Here is a 16,265-nt window from a genome sequence, read left to right on the forward strand (position 1 = left end):
TCCTACTCCAGGCCAGCAGCCTTGGAGGACGGGACACTATCATTCAAAACATCTCGTAACTCTTCTGCAGTAAAATCTCATTCACATATTTAGCAAATGTTATTGTGGGTGTAGCGAAATGCTTGTGTTCCTAGCTCCAACAGTGCAGTAATATCTAACAATTCAGAACAATACACACAAATCTAAAAGTAAATAATTGGATTCAAGAAATATATAAAAATTAGATTGAGCAATGTCGGAGAGGCATTGACTAAAATACAGTAGAATAGTACATACATATGAGATGACTAAAGTAGTATGTAAACATTATTAAAGTGACTAGTGTTCCATTATTAAAGTGGCCAGTGATTCCAAGTCTAGGTATATTGGGCAGCAGCCTCTAAGGTACAGGGTTGCCTAACTGGGTGGAAGCCCACTAGTCATGGCTGTTTAACAGTCTGATGGCCTTGAGATAGAAGCTGTTTTTCAGTCTCTCGGTCTCAACTTTGATGCACCTGTACTGACTTCGCCTTCTGGATGATTGCGGGGTGAACAAGCCGTGGCTCGGGTGGTTGTTGTCCTTTATCTTTTTGGCATTCCTGTGACAATCGGGTGCTGTAGGTGTCCTGGAGGGCAGGTAGTTTGCCCCGGTGACCGCACCACCCTCTGGAGAGCCCTGCGGTTGCGGGCGGTGCAGTTGCTGTACCAGGCGGTGATACAGCCCGACAGGATGCTCTCAATTTTACATCTATAAACATTTGTCAGGGTTTTAGGGGCCAAGGCAAATTTATTCAGCATCCTGAGGTTGAAGAGGCGCTGTTGCGCCTTCTTCATCACACTGTCTGTGTGGTTGGACCATTTCAGATCGTCAGTGATGTCTATGCAGAGGAACTTGAAGCTATCCACTTTCTCTACTGCAGTCCAGTCGATGTGGATAGGGGCGTGCTCCCTCTGTTGTTCCCTGAAGTCCATGATCCGATCCTTTGTTTTGTTGATTTTGAGTGAGAGATTATTTTCCTGGCACCACTCTCTCGTCATTGTTGGTAATCAGGCCTACTACTTTTGTGTCGTCTGCAAACTTGATGATTGAGTTGGAGGCGTGCGTGGCCACGCAGTCATGGGTGAACAGGGAGTACAGGAGGGGTCTGCATTCAGCATTCTTACATAGATATTCCTCTTATCCAGATGGGATAGGGCAGTGCGCAAAGCGATGGAGATTGCATCGTCTGTGGATCTGGGGCGGTAAACAAATTGAAGTTGGCCTAGGGTGTCAGGTAAGGTAGAGCTGATATGATCCTTAAATAGCCTCTCAAAGCACTTCATGATGACAGAAGTGAGTGCTACATGGCAATAGTCATTTAGTTCAGTTACCTTTGCTTTCTTGGGTACAGGAACAATGGTGGACATCTTGAAGCAAGTGGGGACAGCAGACTGGGATAGGGAGAGATTGAATATGTCCGTAAACCCTCCAGCCAGCTGGTTTGTGCATGTTCTGAGGACGCGGCTAATGATGCCGACTGGGCCAGCAGCCTAGCGAGGGTTAACATGTTTAAATGTCTTACGTCGTCCATGGAGAAGGAGAGCCCACAGTCCTTGGTAGTGGGCCGCGTCAGTGACACTGTATTATCCTCAAAGTGGGTGAAGAAGGTGTTTAGCATGTCTAGGAGCAAGACGTCAGTGTGCGCGACGTGGCTGGTTTTCCCTTTGTAATTTGTGATTGTCTGTAGACCCTGCCACATATGTCTTGTGTCTGAGCTGTTGAATTGCGACTCCACTGTGTCTGTGCTGATGTTTTAACTATTTGTTTGCCTTAACTACACTGTTTGTATTCGGCCACATTCCCAGTCACCTTGCCGTGGTTAAATGTGATGGTTCGCACTTTCAGTTTTCCATGAATGCTGCCCTCTATCCACGGTTTCTGGTTTGGGTAGGTTTTAATAGTCACAGTGTGTACAACCTCTCCTATACACTTTCTGATGAACTCAGTCACCATATCCGTGTGTTCGTAAATGTTGTTCTCCTGGAACATATCCCAGTCCGCGTGATCAAAACAGTCTAAACAATCACCCAAGTAGTTCTCTGCAGCTGACACCACAACATCCATCCTCTGTGATATACGTTCCATTACTGAGGTACAACTGACATCCATGGCCATGAATGCCAAAAACAACAACCTTACTGAAGCATGTGTTATTCCTATCACTCTCTATTGGCCTCAGCCTCCTCACAGGTACCCTCTTAGGATCCCTCACCCTGGACCCATCTTCCTCTAATACTCTCTTTACTGCCTCAGCATAGCACATCTTCTGCCATACTCTGATCCTGGCAACCTCAACCTGCCGTTCACCAGACCCCTCTGATTTCCAGCACCATGTGTACCACTACAGTTAATACACAACCTTTTCCACCGATACTACACATTCCTTTGTCTCATGTCCTCCTGCACACTCCTTATATCCAGGAATCTCCCTCCTGCACACTACTGCTACATAAGCCATAAGCTTGACACCTAAAACACGTTAGTGGACTTTAACTGGTGAAGACTCTGCATCAAAGCTCAGTAGTACACACGGTGTCTTCTCTGTTTCACCACCTCTCCACAGGTCTGGGTCGCACCAAATGGTGTTCGTCACAAACACTGGGAATCTTCAACTTCAGTTCACCCTCTTCAACACTTCATGCCACTCCAGTTATCACTCCTTTCAACGGCGCCCTGCTCTGGAGAGGAAAGCGTGTCACACTTATTTCCTCCAGTCGCGTGGTGCGGAGGGCATAAACGTTTTTAAAAATCTACACGATTCCACTTTGAGTCACTTTCAAAAACCTAACAATCCCCAACCTCTTTTCCACCCATCGTGACACCACATACGGATCAGCCAGAAGGCAAGAATCCATTCTCTACAAAAATCATCTTCATCACCAACGGGGGAAGGCTGAAACTCTACAGTTTTCACAGCACCTGCTGTGTTAATTCTTCCTCATTCTCCACCTCCAAGTCCAACAACAATTCGGGCATAAACTTACCCATCATCTTGGTACCCCCAAAAACTTTTCCAGAGATTCAGCTGGGAAAAAAATGTGTGGCGGTGTTCCCCTCATTATGTTGGCGCTCCCTGCTGGCCATAAATGTGAAATACAAAAATAGAGTAAGGTAACCCTGTAGCTGGTTTGAGACATGACCACTCACCTAAAATAGTGTCATTAGTCAAAGAAGGAAAAACACTGAATATTAAAATATCCAACATGTACAGTTTGATTCCTGTCCTATCTACCCATCATTTAGATTTACTGTAAAACATTTTATTCATATATTTTATAAACATACTACAGGATTCTTTGTGATCTGATCATCAGTTGGAATGTAATCTTCATTGATTCCTAACCAGTCCCGTGGTTTTTATTCCTTTCATTCTATAAATGAATTTAAAATAGTGCTGTACAAGCATGCCTGTTCTTCCAGATCCAATGTACACTCCCCAAATAGGCCTACGCCAATCACATCTTATCTGTGAAGTGGATACATGTGATCGTCTGAACAGCTTGTATTTATGCAGAGACTTGAGGGATATGATTGTGACACATTTTTCCAGTTTGATCTTCAGTGACAGGTGTAGGCTTATTTGTCCAGGCAGAAATGACTGAAAGTAGCCTCAACATGGTGAGACCTGGAAAAACTTGCCCCGAAACGAGTGAGATGGAGGAGGACATTTGTCTATGGCCTATGCTCCTTTTATTGGAGCCAAGGGCTTAGATCAGATACGTCAAGTATTCTTTTTTGTTCGTTTGTTTGAGTATTTTTTTTTTGTTGGTATTTTTTCTCCCCAATTTCGAACTTGTCTCATCGCTGCAACTCCCCAATGGGCTCTGGAGAGGCGAAGGTAGAGTCATGTGTTCTCCTAAACATGACCCGCCTAACCGCTCTCCTTAACACCCGCCAGCTTAACCCGGAAGCCAGCCACACCAATGTGTCGGAGGAAACCGTTCAACTGGCGACCGGGAGTCTCTATAGCACAATGAGCCAAGTAGAGCCCAACCGCTACTCGGGAGGCCCGGAAATATTGTTTTGACCAAATAAAATGAGCTGAATTTTGCAAATGTATTATATTAATCTGCCCCTGTCTTGTTTTAAAAAGTGTTATGAATGCTATGGTTTGAGCCCTGGTCGTCTATGGGCGTATTCCTCTGCCCAGGCGTTGCTGAAGCATGCCAGATCTTACAACGCCTGGATAGGTATTTTAGTATGAGCTAACCACATCATATGTTATATCAATCTGTCAGTCGATGGTTGACACATGCAACGTCTGAGCAGGGGAACGCAACATGTGTCACAAGACTGGGTTAGCCTGCTGTAGACGTTTACTTTGTGGGCTAGTCTTCAGGCCTCAGTTAAAAGACAATCACATGCGATAAGTTCATTGAACAACCTCCACTAAAATTCCAATTGATAGCCTTTGAGTTAGAATAGGATCATTTTTAAAAACATGACACTGATACTGAGGTTAATTGGTAAGCTGTAACCGACTATTTGAAGTCCTGCTGCTCACAAACATATTTCAGAGCCTCAGCCTCTGAGGTGCAGCCTTTCCCCTACTAAAATCAAACATCAACTATGATGATGAAACTTCATCTGAGGTACTTGGAAGAAAATATGCCCTATAGACCTTCAGCTCTCAACATTGTAGTTGTTGGCTGCTGATAAGAAGAAGCATGCACTTGGACGCTAGCTCCAAGTAGACTTTTGTTGTGCCAAAGTAAACCTACAGAAGAGGTAAACCAATCACTCAGCCACTTTACCTGTGTCAAGCTCATTATACTCCAAAACCTCAGGAGACACATATCAATGAAGACTGTGTCCAACTGTTGCATACTTTACCCTGCACCTTACGGACTGCTGCATGTACATAGTAAATGACCATTGGTCACTTTAACAATGTTTGCATACTATTTATATATCTACTAATGTACTACATTTGTGATTATTTGTTTGACTTTGTATTATTGTGTGCTTGTTTGACATTTACTGCATTGATTGATAGGAACTAGAACATAAGCATTTCACTGCAAAAGACTTTGATTTGATCACCCTATATCACTACCGTGATCATTGCTATTATATTGCCCTTGTTCTACTTACCCAGAGTCCGATAAACCCGTGGATACAATTGTTATGTCTCTGTGCAGTATAAAGTAAGTTAGCTCTAGTTTTAGCATTAGCGCAATGACTGGAAGTCTATGGGTAAAGAGGGGTACAGAGACATACGGGTACAGAGACATACGAGTACAGAGACATATGGGCACAGAGACATATGGGCACAGAGACATACGGGTACAGAGACATACGGGTACAGAGACATATGGGTACAGAGACATACGAGTACAGAGACATATGGGCACAGAGACATACGGGTACAGAGACATATGTGTACAGAGACATATGGGTACAGAGACATACGGGTACAGAGACATACGGGTACAGAGACATACAGGTACAGAGACATACGGCTACAGAGACATACAGGTACAGAGACATATGGGTACGGGTACAGAGACATACGGGTACAGAGACATACGGGCACAGAGACATACGGGTACAGAGACATACGGGTACAGAGACATACGGGTACAGAGACATACAGGTACAGAGACATACGGCTACAGAGACGTACGGGTACAGAGACATATGGGTACGGGTACAGAGACATACGGGTACAGAGACATACAGGTACAGTGACATACGACTACAGAGACATACGGGTACAGAGACATATGGGTACGGGTACAGAGACATACGGGTACAGAGACATACAGGTACAGAGACATACAGGTACAGTGACATACGACTACAGAGACATACGGGTACAGAGACATATGGGTACGGGTACAGAGACATACGGGTACAGAGACATATGGGTACGGGTACAGAGACATACAGGTACAGAGACATACAGGTACAGAGACATAAAAATGGTATCCATGAGTTCATCAGACTCTGGGTAGAACAAAAAGTAGAACAAAAAGCCCAAATCTCGCAGTATCCCTTTAAAGGTCCAATGCAGATCTCAATATCAGATCATTTCAGGGTAATAATTAAGTACCATACTGTGATTTTTTTTGTTTTTGAAAATTGTATATTTTTTAAATAATAATACATTCTTAGAAAAGAGCCATTTATCAAGCAATAATTTTTCTAGGACTGTCTAGGGCAGGTTTGAGTGGCGAGGGTAAAACTGAATGTGCAGTTATTGGCAGAGAGGTTTGGAACTCTTTCTTATTGGTTTATTAACTCATTTACTGCATGGTGATGTCACCATGGTAGGCCAAAATTCCCTGACACCAAAACAGGAACAAATTTCAAACGTTTCTTTCGTACAGCAGTTACAATAAAAATGATTGTATTATCAGAATTTTCACAATTTCACAGTATTATTCCAACCTCAGGGTGGAAATATATATATATATATATAACACAGGAAATCACATTTGTGTTTCCACTGGGCATTTAACACTTTCTGTCTATATCGCCCAGCCAAATGTTGCAATGCAAAGGTAATTCTGTTTTAGTTTGTTTAAGCATCGCTTGACATGGAAAAGAATAAAGAAATAATAAATTAAAATGATTCCAGAATGTATTTTATTTTTCTCTGCCCCATCCCAACCCCTAATCCCTGTTGCTGCACTCATTCAATACAAGGATATGGTGCTGATTCCATTTGACAACAGATTAAATAAAGTTACAATTCATCTCACTACACGCAAAAAAATCCATTCAAACCACTGCTTAAATATGCTTATGTCTAGTTGTCCTTAATATGTACATCCACATAGTAATAATTTGGGACTGAAATTAACTCAAAAGCCTATACATTTGTACTACATGAACCCACATTTTCACAGTCCATTTTGTTTTAACCTCCGTCAATGAGTGGAGCTTGTCGATCTCGACTACATGAAAAAGCCTTGCAGTATGACGGTTGACGGTGTTGGTATACCAGGGGTGTATTCATTAGTCGGATTCCGTTGCAAAACGTTTTGCCTTGCATGGAAAGCGTTTACCATTTACTCTAGGAACCAAATGGAAGCAAACAGAACAAATGGAACGGGGAGGGGCCTACCTGAATTTGTCCAATAAAACTCTAGTTTTTGTTGAAAAAATGTTTTACGTTTTGATTAAGCTGTTTTTGTTGGAAAAGGTTTTGCAACAGACAAAACGTTTTTACACCCCTGTTGACTGCCTTTAAAGCCCAGGACTCATTTTGAAGTCTCCAATGCAGGGCACACTGCATGCAATGCCCTTATTTGAGGTCGGTATGTTCTTACCAGGCAAATTCTCTGAGCACAACATGGAGAAAAACTTAAAGATTGCATCATTTTTTTTGTAATGTTTTGATAGGCCTACAAAAGAAAGAGGAGCATGCAGGCTATGTTGACTGTCTGTTGCTGGCGTTTCAAGATAAGAGATGAGGCTGATTTGGTTTTAGCTCTACATTGGAAAAAAATAATACAGATGTATTGTCACATATACCGAGTACTGTAGGTGAAATGTGTTGTTTCACCGGGTCAGCCATAGTAGTACGGCGCCCCTGGAGTAAATTAGGGTTAAGTGCCTTGCTCAAGGGCACATCAACAGATGTTTCACCTTGTCGGCTCAGGTATTCAAACCAGCAACCTTTTGGTTACTGGCCCAACACACTGCTAGGCTGCCCTGGAGCAGCAGACAGAACTTGGTCAGTGGGGGTCCAAAGAGCTAAGTTGATACTTCCTTCCTGACCCACGGTCAGTAACTTGTTTGGTTGGTTTGAGTCTGTTTTGTGGTTGGATGGGGGTGAAGGGGAGTGAATGACAAATGAGGACTGATGTTACTGAGAAATGTTTATTCTGTGGTAGTGTTTCACATGGAGATGTTTTCGTACAGGTCTTCAATCTTCTCCTTGAAAAACTCCCTCAGCTCGGGTCTCTTCGCTTTTAGTGTGGGAGTCAACAGGCCATTCTGTATGGAGAACTGCTCGTTGTGGATGTGGATGTTTTTCACCTTGGGACAGACAAAATACATTAGAATGTAGACAGGATCCTTTGCCAGGTCATGTGTGCATATCAGCTATTTGTCATCATCGCCTAGGTATTCACTTTCAGAGAGTTGTCATTTGCCCTCACCAATGAACACCTTACAATTGACACACACAAACCTGCTCAAACGAGTGGAGGCCACTGGCCTTGCCCAGTCTCTGCAAGTCTTCCATGATGGCTTTCTTCAGGACCTTTACATACACACACACAAGACAAGACACCATACCATGACTCTAAGACAATACCATGTGTTGTGTTATGTCGATCTATTCAACAACTCAAAGGGTTCAACAAGGTGCCCTTTCCTTTTCTTGAATCAGTTTACTCAGGGTCTGAGGATCTGATGATCTTTCTCTAAAAGCGCAGTACCTTCGACATGTATGTTGTGCAACAGGAATCCTTTCTTTTGATTACGTCAATCTATTCACATCTATGCACATAGTTGATTATTTCAAGCCTCTCCTTCATCATGGCAACAAACAGAATGAAAACACCATTGAATGTAAAGATGGGATTGAAATCACATACAGTATTTTTACAGAGGTCCCGATAGCTCCCCTCCATGCCTTTCTTCAGGGCCCATGCAGGCATTGTCTCTGGGTCAGGAACAACTATGGCAACCAGACAGGACTAGAACAGAAACACACAAGTGACCTTTAGAAATGAGAAATAATCAAATGTTCTGTATTTTTCTCTCTCTCTTTCTCTCTCTCTCTCAATAGGCCTAAGTAGGTAAGGTAAGTATGTGTCTATCCGTCACGACTTCCACCAAAGGTGGCTCCCCTCCCTGTTCGGGCAGTGCTCGGCAGTCGTCGTTGCCAGCCTACCTGCCACCTGCCATCGATCCATTTTTCCTTTTCGTTTGTGTCTGTCTATTATTGTTATCACCTGTGTCTGATTAGTTCATTTTGGTGGGTTTATTAACCATCGCAGCCTGCTAGTCTTTGTGCGGGATTCATTTTGCTTGTTAGCTCTGTAAGGGGTGCATGTTTGCGCCACAGGGTTTTTCCTCTCAGTCGTTGTACTGTGGGAACTATATTTAGGAGTAGAGGATTCTCCTCCGTGTGTTTCATGATTTTCCACGCCTGTTGTTGGTGGGTTGGGACTTATAATAAAGGACTGTGCAAACTGGAATTCCTTGCTCTCCTGCTCCTGACTCCTGCATCTACCTCTTCTTAGGAGGCACCTAACACTATCTATGAAAATATCTGTACATAAACAGTATCCAGCATAAACTGTGGTTTTAACCCATTACAGTTTAAGCGGGGGGAGGAGAGGGGGGGTTCGACTAAGCTATATGGAATTGTTTAATAAGGTCATACCAAGGATCATTTAGCTATTTGATTTTACATTTTAAGAGCCGTTGAAGTATGAAAAAAATATCTACAAAAATTATTTGATGAAAAAAAATGTTGGCCTGACTGTTATTAGCCCATATAAACACATTGAATAACAGATTCACTACATGGAACAGACAGTCCCAAAATAATCTCAAGGAAATTTGTTCTGAAGTGTCCTATATCTGAGAGATTTAAGAAAGAGAAAAGGTTTATATGTATATTTTTTTAACATGTATTTAACCCCTTATTACTTATAAATCATACAATGTGTTTTTCTGGATTTTTGTTTTAGATTCCGTCTCTCACAGTTGAAGTGTACCTATGACAGACCTCTACATGCTTTGTAAGTAGGAAAACCTGCAAAATCGGCACTGTATCAAATACGCGTTCTCCCCGCTGTATCTGGTGAGGACGCAGGCCATGGAAGAACTGGGACATTTTCAGCTTCCAGGAATTGTGTACAGATCCTTGCAACATGGGGCCTTGCATTATCATGCTGAAACATGAGGTGGTGGTGGATGAATGGCATTACAATGGGCCTCAGGATCTTGTCACGGTATCTCTGTGCATTCAAATTGCCATCGATAAATGCAATTGTGTTCGTTGTCCGTAGCTTATGCCTGCCCATACCATAACCCCACCGCCATCATTGGGCACTCTGTTCACAATGTTGACATCAGCAAACCGCTCGTCCACACAACGCTATACAAGTGGTCTGCGGTTGTGAGGCTGGTTGGATGAACTCTTAAATTATCTAAAGCAAAATTGGAGGCGGCTTAAGTTAGAGAAATTAACGATAAATGCTCTGGTAACAGCTCTGGTGGAAATTCCTCCAGTCAGCATGCCAATTGCACACTCCCTCAAAACTTGAGACATCTTTGGCATTGTGTTGTCTAACAAAACTTCACATTTAACAGTTGCCTTTTATTGTCCCCAGCACAAGGTGCACCTGTGTAATAATCATGCTGTTTAATGAGCTTCTTCATATGTCACACCTGTCAGTTGTAATGGATTATCTTGGCAAAGGAGAAATGCTCACTAACAGGGATGTAAACAAATCTGTGCACAACATTTTTGAGAAATACATTTGCATAAGGACAATTTCTGGGATTTTTTTTATTTCAGCTCATAAAACCTGGGACCAACACTTTACATGTTGCGTTAATAATTTTGTTCAGTATACTTCCATTAAATTTTTTCAACTGGTATGGGGGACCTTCAGACGGGTCTGGTGTGGCCTGTGGGCATCCTAGAGCAAAACAACATATTTGTGTTTGTGAGAGTCTCACCTTTCAACAGAGGGGTCATATTAGTGTGTTGTCCAAACTGTTTTGACGCTACAGACAGAAGTTAGCAGATCGGTTGTACTGACTTCAGACTAGTCCCAAGACGCTCGTGGGGGTCGTAGAGCAAAACGGAAAACACCATTGTGTTCGGGAGAGTCTCATCTTTCCATAGAGGGGTAATAATGGTCAAACCATTCAGACGCTACAGACGATTTTGGGTAACACTTTACTTTAAACCCAGCGTTATAAGACGGTCATAACCATGTCATAATGTGTCATAACAGCTGACATAACTTGCCATAACACTGTCATGACCCATATTTACACTTATTGTGACATATATTGTGTTATTTTATGGCTGATTATGACACCTACATAACACCTGTTATGATACCTACATTTTTTGACCTCACATAGTCTGTTATAGCTTACCAATTAACCTCAGTGTCGTGTCTTTTTTTAATGATCCTACTCTAACTCAAAGGCTATCAATTGTCATTTTAGTCGAGGTGGTTCAGTGAACTTCGCTCATGTGATTTATGACACTGCCAAGACGCATTATGACCATCATAATCATGTAATCCAGATAGGCCTATCATGTACATGACCTTATATCAGTCAAAAAGAGGGTTTCTTGTACCTGAAATCTGCTCCTGCATTCATCCTAGTCATAAGCAACAGAGGTCCATGTTTTGTGGGTTCTGTCACTCTTTTGTTGGTGTCATAACCAGTGATAAAATAATGCAATATAGACCATATTATGACAAGTTATGTCAGCTGTTATGACATATTATGACATGGTTATGGCTGTATCATAATGTGTTATGACACTGGGTGTCAAGTAAAGTGTTATCCAATTTTGTGAGAAGACTCATTTTCGGGATGCCTCACGGTCTGACAAACATCGCTTGCCGCCTTTCATTGCAGATGCGGAAGTGCGTACGCAGTGAATTGATGAAAAAAATAGATTTCTAGCCTAAACTGACAGATTTTTATAGGGCTAATGTCTAGCTGTGTTCCAGTGGTTCTGTCCAACTTTAATGATAATGGCCAAACAACTCTTACCATCGGCTGTCATGTGACAACAACCAAGTGGTTAGGGAGATCACCTGTAGGCTGTCACCATGGACGTAGAGCTGGGTCACAGGCTCACAGCGGATGTAAATGTTCTCTATCTTCTCAGGGGAGATGTACTCTCCCTGGGCCAGCTTAAAGATGTGCTTCTTCCTGTCAATGATCTTCAGTGTACCGTTCTGAGGAGTGGAGGGCAGACATCAAAAATAGGCCCATACCTTACATTTTAATTGAAATGGTTGTGAATGTCAAGTTAGGATTTGGCCCTGATTTTGAGGGTATATAACACCAGGAAGGCAAATAGATGTTTGAGGAAATGTATTTTCAAGGGAAGGGTCATAAACAAGCATGTGTACGTACAGGTAACCATCTCCCTATGTCTCCGGTGTGGAGCCAACCGTCTGTGTCCAGGGTTTCAGCAGTCCTCTCAGGGTCTTTGAGGTAGCCCTTGAAAACATTGGGTCCTTTCACACACACCTAATGGATGATCAGAGAGAGGGAGACAGCCACAGAGTGAGAATTAAAGAGAATGTGTTCAGCACCAAACTATCACATCGACTAATGCTTACATAGCCTCAGTGATCAACTGTCTGGGACCATGTTCAAATAGGGATTTTACCCTAAAATCTCCTTGATGCTTTATTGAACTCACCTCTCCTTCTCCCTTGCGTGCAAAGTAGTTCTTCTCAGCCACATCCACCAGCTTGATGAGGTTACATGGCAATGGTGCCCCCACATGACCTACAGTTAGCCATCAAACCATGGAGAAGTATGAGAAAAAAATCTAGTGTACAGACAGCTGTGGAGTCACGTCTTCATTTGGTGGATTGAAGTCAGTAGATAGTAAATTGGCTGCCACCAAAAAGTATACATTTATACAGTCAGGCCAAAACTCCAATGTGAAGCTGAAAATACTGAAATATAGAATCAAACCAGTAGGGGGAGCAGTTGAGTAATATTTTAATTTGACGCAATACAAATGTTCCTTAATCATGACTATATTACCTTTACAACTCATATGTGCATTTTTTAGTGGAAATACGCATACATGTATATTGTTTGACAATCAGGCCTGCACAATAGTTAGAGAAGTCATACCTTTCTCCATACTTGCTAAACTTAAAACCATTGTAAGGCACAAAGCCAAAGCTCAATTCTAGGGTGTGTGAAGATCTGAAATTGTTATTCCCCACTGAGATCCCTGAATGTCATCCACACATTCAGTTGTGTCTGATTCCAAACCAACAGCAGGCTGCCACACTGCCCAGGAACTGTAAGAGCACAGGGCCTTATTAAGAGAGTGTACTGATCAGGGTTGCCATGTCCATGGTTTTCCTGAACATTGAAGTCCTTTGAAAACAATGTCGCAGGGGAAAATGTATTGGTTGCGGGTTGCAGGTTTTTGCGCTACTTCTAAGTAACACCGCCGCTGCCCTGGTATTTCTATGGTATTTCTATTTTTTGTGTATTTTTTAAATCTATTTATTTCACTGTGACCTGCTGCTATTGATAATCAAGTAGTGAGGCAGGTAGTGAGGCAGGTAGTGAGGCAGGCTGTTGCTGAGAGAGTGGTAGGGAGGCAGGCTGTTGCTGAGAGAGTGGTAGTGAGGCAGGCTGTTGCTAAGAGAGTGGTAGTGAGGCAGGCTGTTGCTGAGAGAGTGGTAATGAGGCAGGCTGTTGCTGAGAGAGTGGTAGTGAGGCAGGTAGTGAGTCAGGCTGTTGCTGAGAGAGTGGAAGTGAGGCAGGCTGTTGCTGAGAGAGTGGTAGGGAGGCAGGCTGTTGCTGAGAGAGTGGTAGTGAGGCAGGCTGTTGCTGAGAGAGTGGTAGTGAGGCAGGCTGTTGCTGAGAGAGTGGTAGTGAGGCAGGTAGTGAGTCAGACTGTTGCTGAGAGAGTGGTAGTGAGGCAGGCTGTTGCTGAGAGAGTGGTAGTGAGGCAGGCTGTTGCTGAGAGAGTGGTAGTGAGGCAGGCTGTTGCTAAGAGAGTGGTAGTGAGGCAGGCTGTTGCTGAGAGAGTGGTAGTGAGGCAGGCTGTTGCTGAGAGAGTGGTAGTGAGGCAGGCTGTTGCTGAGAGAGTGGTAGTGAGTCAGACTGTTGCTGAGAGAGTGGTAGTGAGGCAGGCTGTTGCTGAGAGAGTGGTAGTGAGGCAGGCTGTTGCTGAGAGAGTGGTAGTGAGGCAGGCTGTTGCTGAGAGAGTGGTAGTGAGGCAGGCTGTTGCTGAGAGAGTGGTAGTGAGGCAGGCTGTTGCTGAGAGAGTGGTAGTGAGGCAGGCTGTTGCTGAGAGAGTGGTAGTGAGGTAGGCTGTTGCTGAGAGAGTGGTAGTGAGGCAGGCTGTTGCTGAGAGAGTGGTAGTGAGGCAGGCTGCTGCTGAGAGAGTGGTAGGGAGGCAGGCTGTTGCTGAGAGCGTTGTAGTGAGGCAGGCTGTTGCTGAGAGAGTAGTAGGGAGGCAGGCTGCTGCTGAGAGAGTGGTAGGGAGGCAGGTAGTGAGGCAGGCTGTTGCTGAGAGAGTGGTAGGGAGGGAGGCTGTTGCTGAGAGAGTGGTAGGGAGGGAGGCTGTTGCTGAGAGAGTAGTAGGGAGGGAGGCTGTTGCTGGGAGAGTGGTAGTGAGGCAGGCTGTTGCTGAGAGAGTGGTAGGGAGGCAGGCTGTTGCTGAGAGCGTTGTAGTGAGGCAGGCTGTTGCTGAGAGAGTAGTAGGGAGGCAGGCTGCTGCTGAGAGAGTGGTAGGGAGGGAGGCTGTTGCTGAGAGAGTGGTAGGGAGGCAGGCTGCTGCTGAGAGAGTGGTAGGGAGGCAGGCTGTTGCTGAGAGCGTTGTAGTGAGGCAGGCTGTTGCTGAGAGAGTAGTAGGGAGGCAGGCTGCTGCTGAGAGAGTGGTAGGGAGGGAGGCTGTTGCTGAGAGAGTGGTAGGGAGGCAGGCTGCTGCTGAGAGAGTGGTAGTGAGGCAGGTAGTGAGGCAGGCTGTTGCTGAGAGAGTGGTAGTGAGGCAGGCTGCTGCTGAGAGAGTGGTAGTGAGGCAGGCTGTTGCTGAGAGAGTGGTAGTGAGGCAGGCTGTTGCTGAGAGAGTGGTAGGGAGGCAGGCTGCTGCTGAGAGAGTGGTAGTGAGGCAGGCTGTTGCTGAGAGAGTGGTAGGGAGGCAGGCTGTTGCTGAGAGAGTGGTAGGGAGGCAGGCTGTTGCTGAGAGAGTGGTAGGGAGGCAGGCTGTTGCTGAGAGAGTGGTAGGGAGGGAGGGATCGAGGGATGGGGAGGGCTGTGTGTTGAGAGAGTCACAAGTGAGAGGAGAGCAGCACTTCATGACAAGTCATGTGAGGACAACAAACGAATAACAGAACTAGCTAGTTCCAAATAGTTTTTATAGTGTCGAAGAGTATAATGCGCAGGGCCTATAGAAGTCCAGAGTAGCTTACAAACACTTGATCAAGATCACAAAAAAATAAATTTTATTGGGAACATTGCCCTGTGTAGGGTGCTGTTTTTCAGATGGGACGTTAAATTGGTTTCCTGACTTTCTGTGGTCACTAAAGATACTCTGGCACCACTCGTAAGAGTAGGGGTGATAACCCTGGTGTCCTGGCTAAATACCCAGTCTGACCCTCATACTATCATAACCACCTAATCATCCCAGCTTCCAATTGGCTCATTCATTCCCCCTCCTCTCCCCTGTAACTATTCCCCAGGTCGTTGCTGTAAATGAGAATGTGTTCTCAGTCAATTAGCTTTTTTTACCAGTTGTATCTAGATTGCCATTATGGAGACACCTATTTAACTCCTCTCTTGCTAAAACAAATATATATATATATTTTGGCCTAGTTTTCAGGCCTTGTGTTCTTGTGTTTTGAGTGGACCTTGGGCTGGGAATGTATGCTAGACCTGGCAAAGTCTGCATCATGAAATAATATGTAATAAGTAATGACATTTCCAGGAAGACAGGAGATTATGGCTGCATTCCAAATCACACCTTATTCCTTATATAGTGCACAGCTTTTGACCAGGACCCATAGGGGACCCTATTCCCATAGGGCTCTGGTCAAAAGTAGTGCACTATATAGGAAATAGGGTGCCATTTGGGACATAACCGATGATTTAGTGGGCTGATGGGTGGGTCAGGTGTTAGAGCTGCTCTAGCATCCATTCAAATGTACTGCAGCTCAACATATTTCCAGTGTAACCTTTGGCCATGGCTGTTTCACCGAGACAATAAAGTGTCTGTTGCATGCTTGGGTTGAAATACTGCAACTGCCAGTGTTTTGTAGCACAGCAGAGTACGTGGGTAAATACTGGCTGTGATCCAAAGGTTGTTGACCCAACTACAATTAAGCCTCCCGACTAGTTGCCCCTATTCTCACACATTACAGAGGGGAAATGGTTGTGGCCCTGAAACGTGCAGCCAGCCGGAAGCCACAGAGCTAAAAACAGTGAGAACCTTGTTTGTTTGTTTGAGTCTGAAGCTGAAAGCACTTATGTGCAGAGGAGGAAAGAGTTCGCTTCAGCTGTAGTGTTCACAGTAAAATATTACACGTTGCGGTGGTCC

At 44.1% G+C, this 16,265-nt stretch overlaps 1 protein-coding gene across 3 annotated transcripts in view; it reads right to left on the reverse strand.

The window, feature by feature from the left end:
• Window positions 1-7,835: 7,835 nt before the first annotated feature.
• The window catches only part of LOC124013812 (long-chain-fatty-acid--CoA ligase 6-like), a 102,830-nt gene continuing 94,400 nt past the window's right edge, over window positions 7,836-16,265 (reverse strand). For all 3 annotated transcript variants that reach the window (XM_046328374.1, XM_046328365.1, XM_046328381.1), the window contains 6 exons: window positions 12,396-12,484; window positions 12,104-12,220; window positions 11,779-11,922; window positions 8,572-8,673; window positions 8,163-8,234; window positions 7,836-8,008 (listed from right to left, as the gene is read on the reverse strand). In XM_046328374.1, the coding sequence (XP_046184330.1) occupies window positions 7,868-8,008; window positions 8,163-8,234; window positions 8,572-8,673; window positions 11,779-11,922; window positions 12,104-12,220; window positions 12,396-12,484 (665 nt within the window). In that variant the 3' untranslated portion in view covers window positions 7,836-7,867. The remainder of the gene's footprint in view (window positions 8,009-8,162; window positions 8,235-8,571; window positions 8,674-11,778; window positions 11,923-12,103; window positions 12,221-12,395; window positions 12,485-16,265) is intronic.

Source organism: Oncorhynchus gorbuscha, linkage group LG02 (assembly GCF_021184085.1).
Source record: "Oncorhynchus gorbuscha isolate QuinsamMale2020 ecotype Even-year linkage group LG02, OgorEven_v1.0, whole genome shotgun sequence".
NCBI lineage: Eukaryota > Metazoa > Chordata > Actinopteri > Salmoniformes > Salmonidae > Oncorhynchus > Oncorhynchus gorbuscha.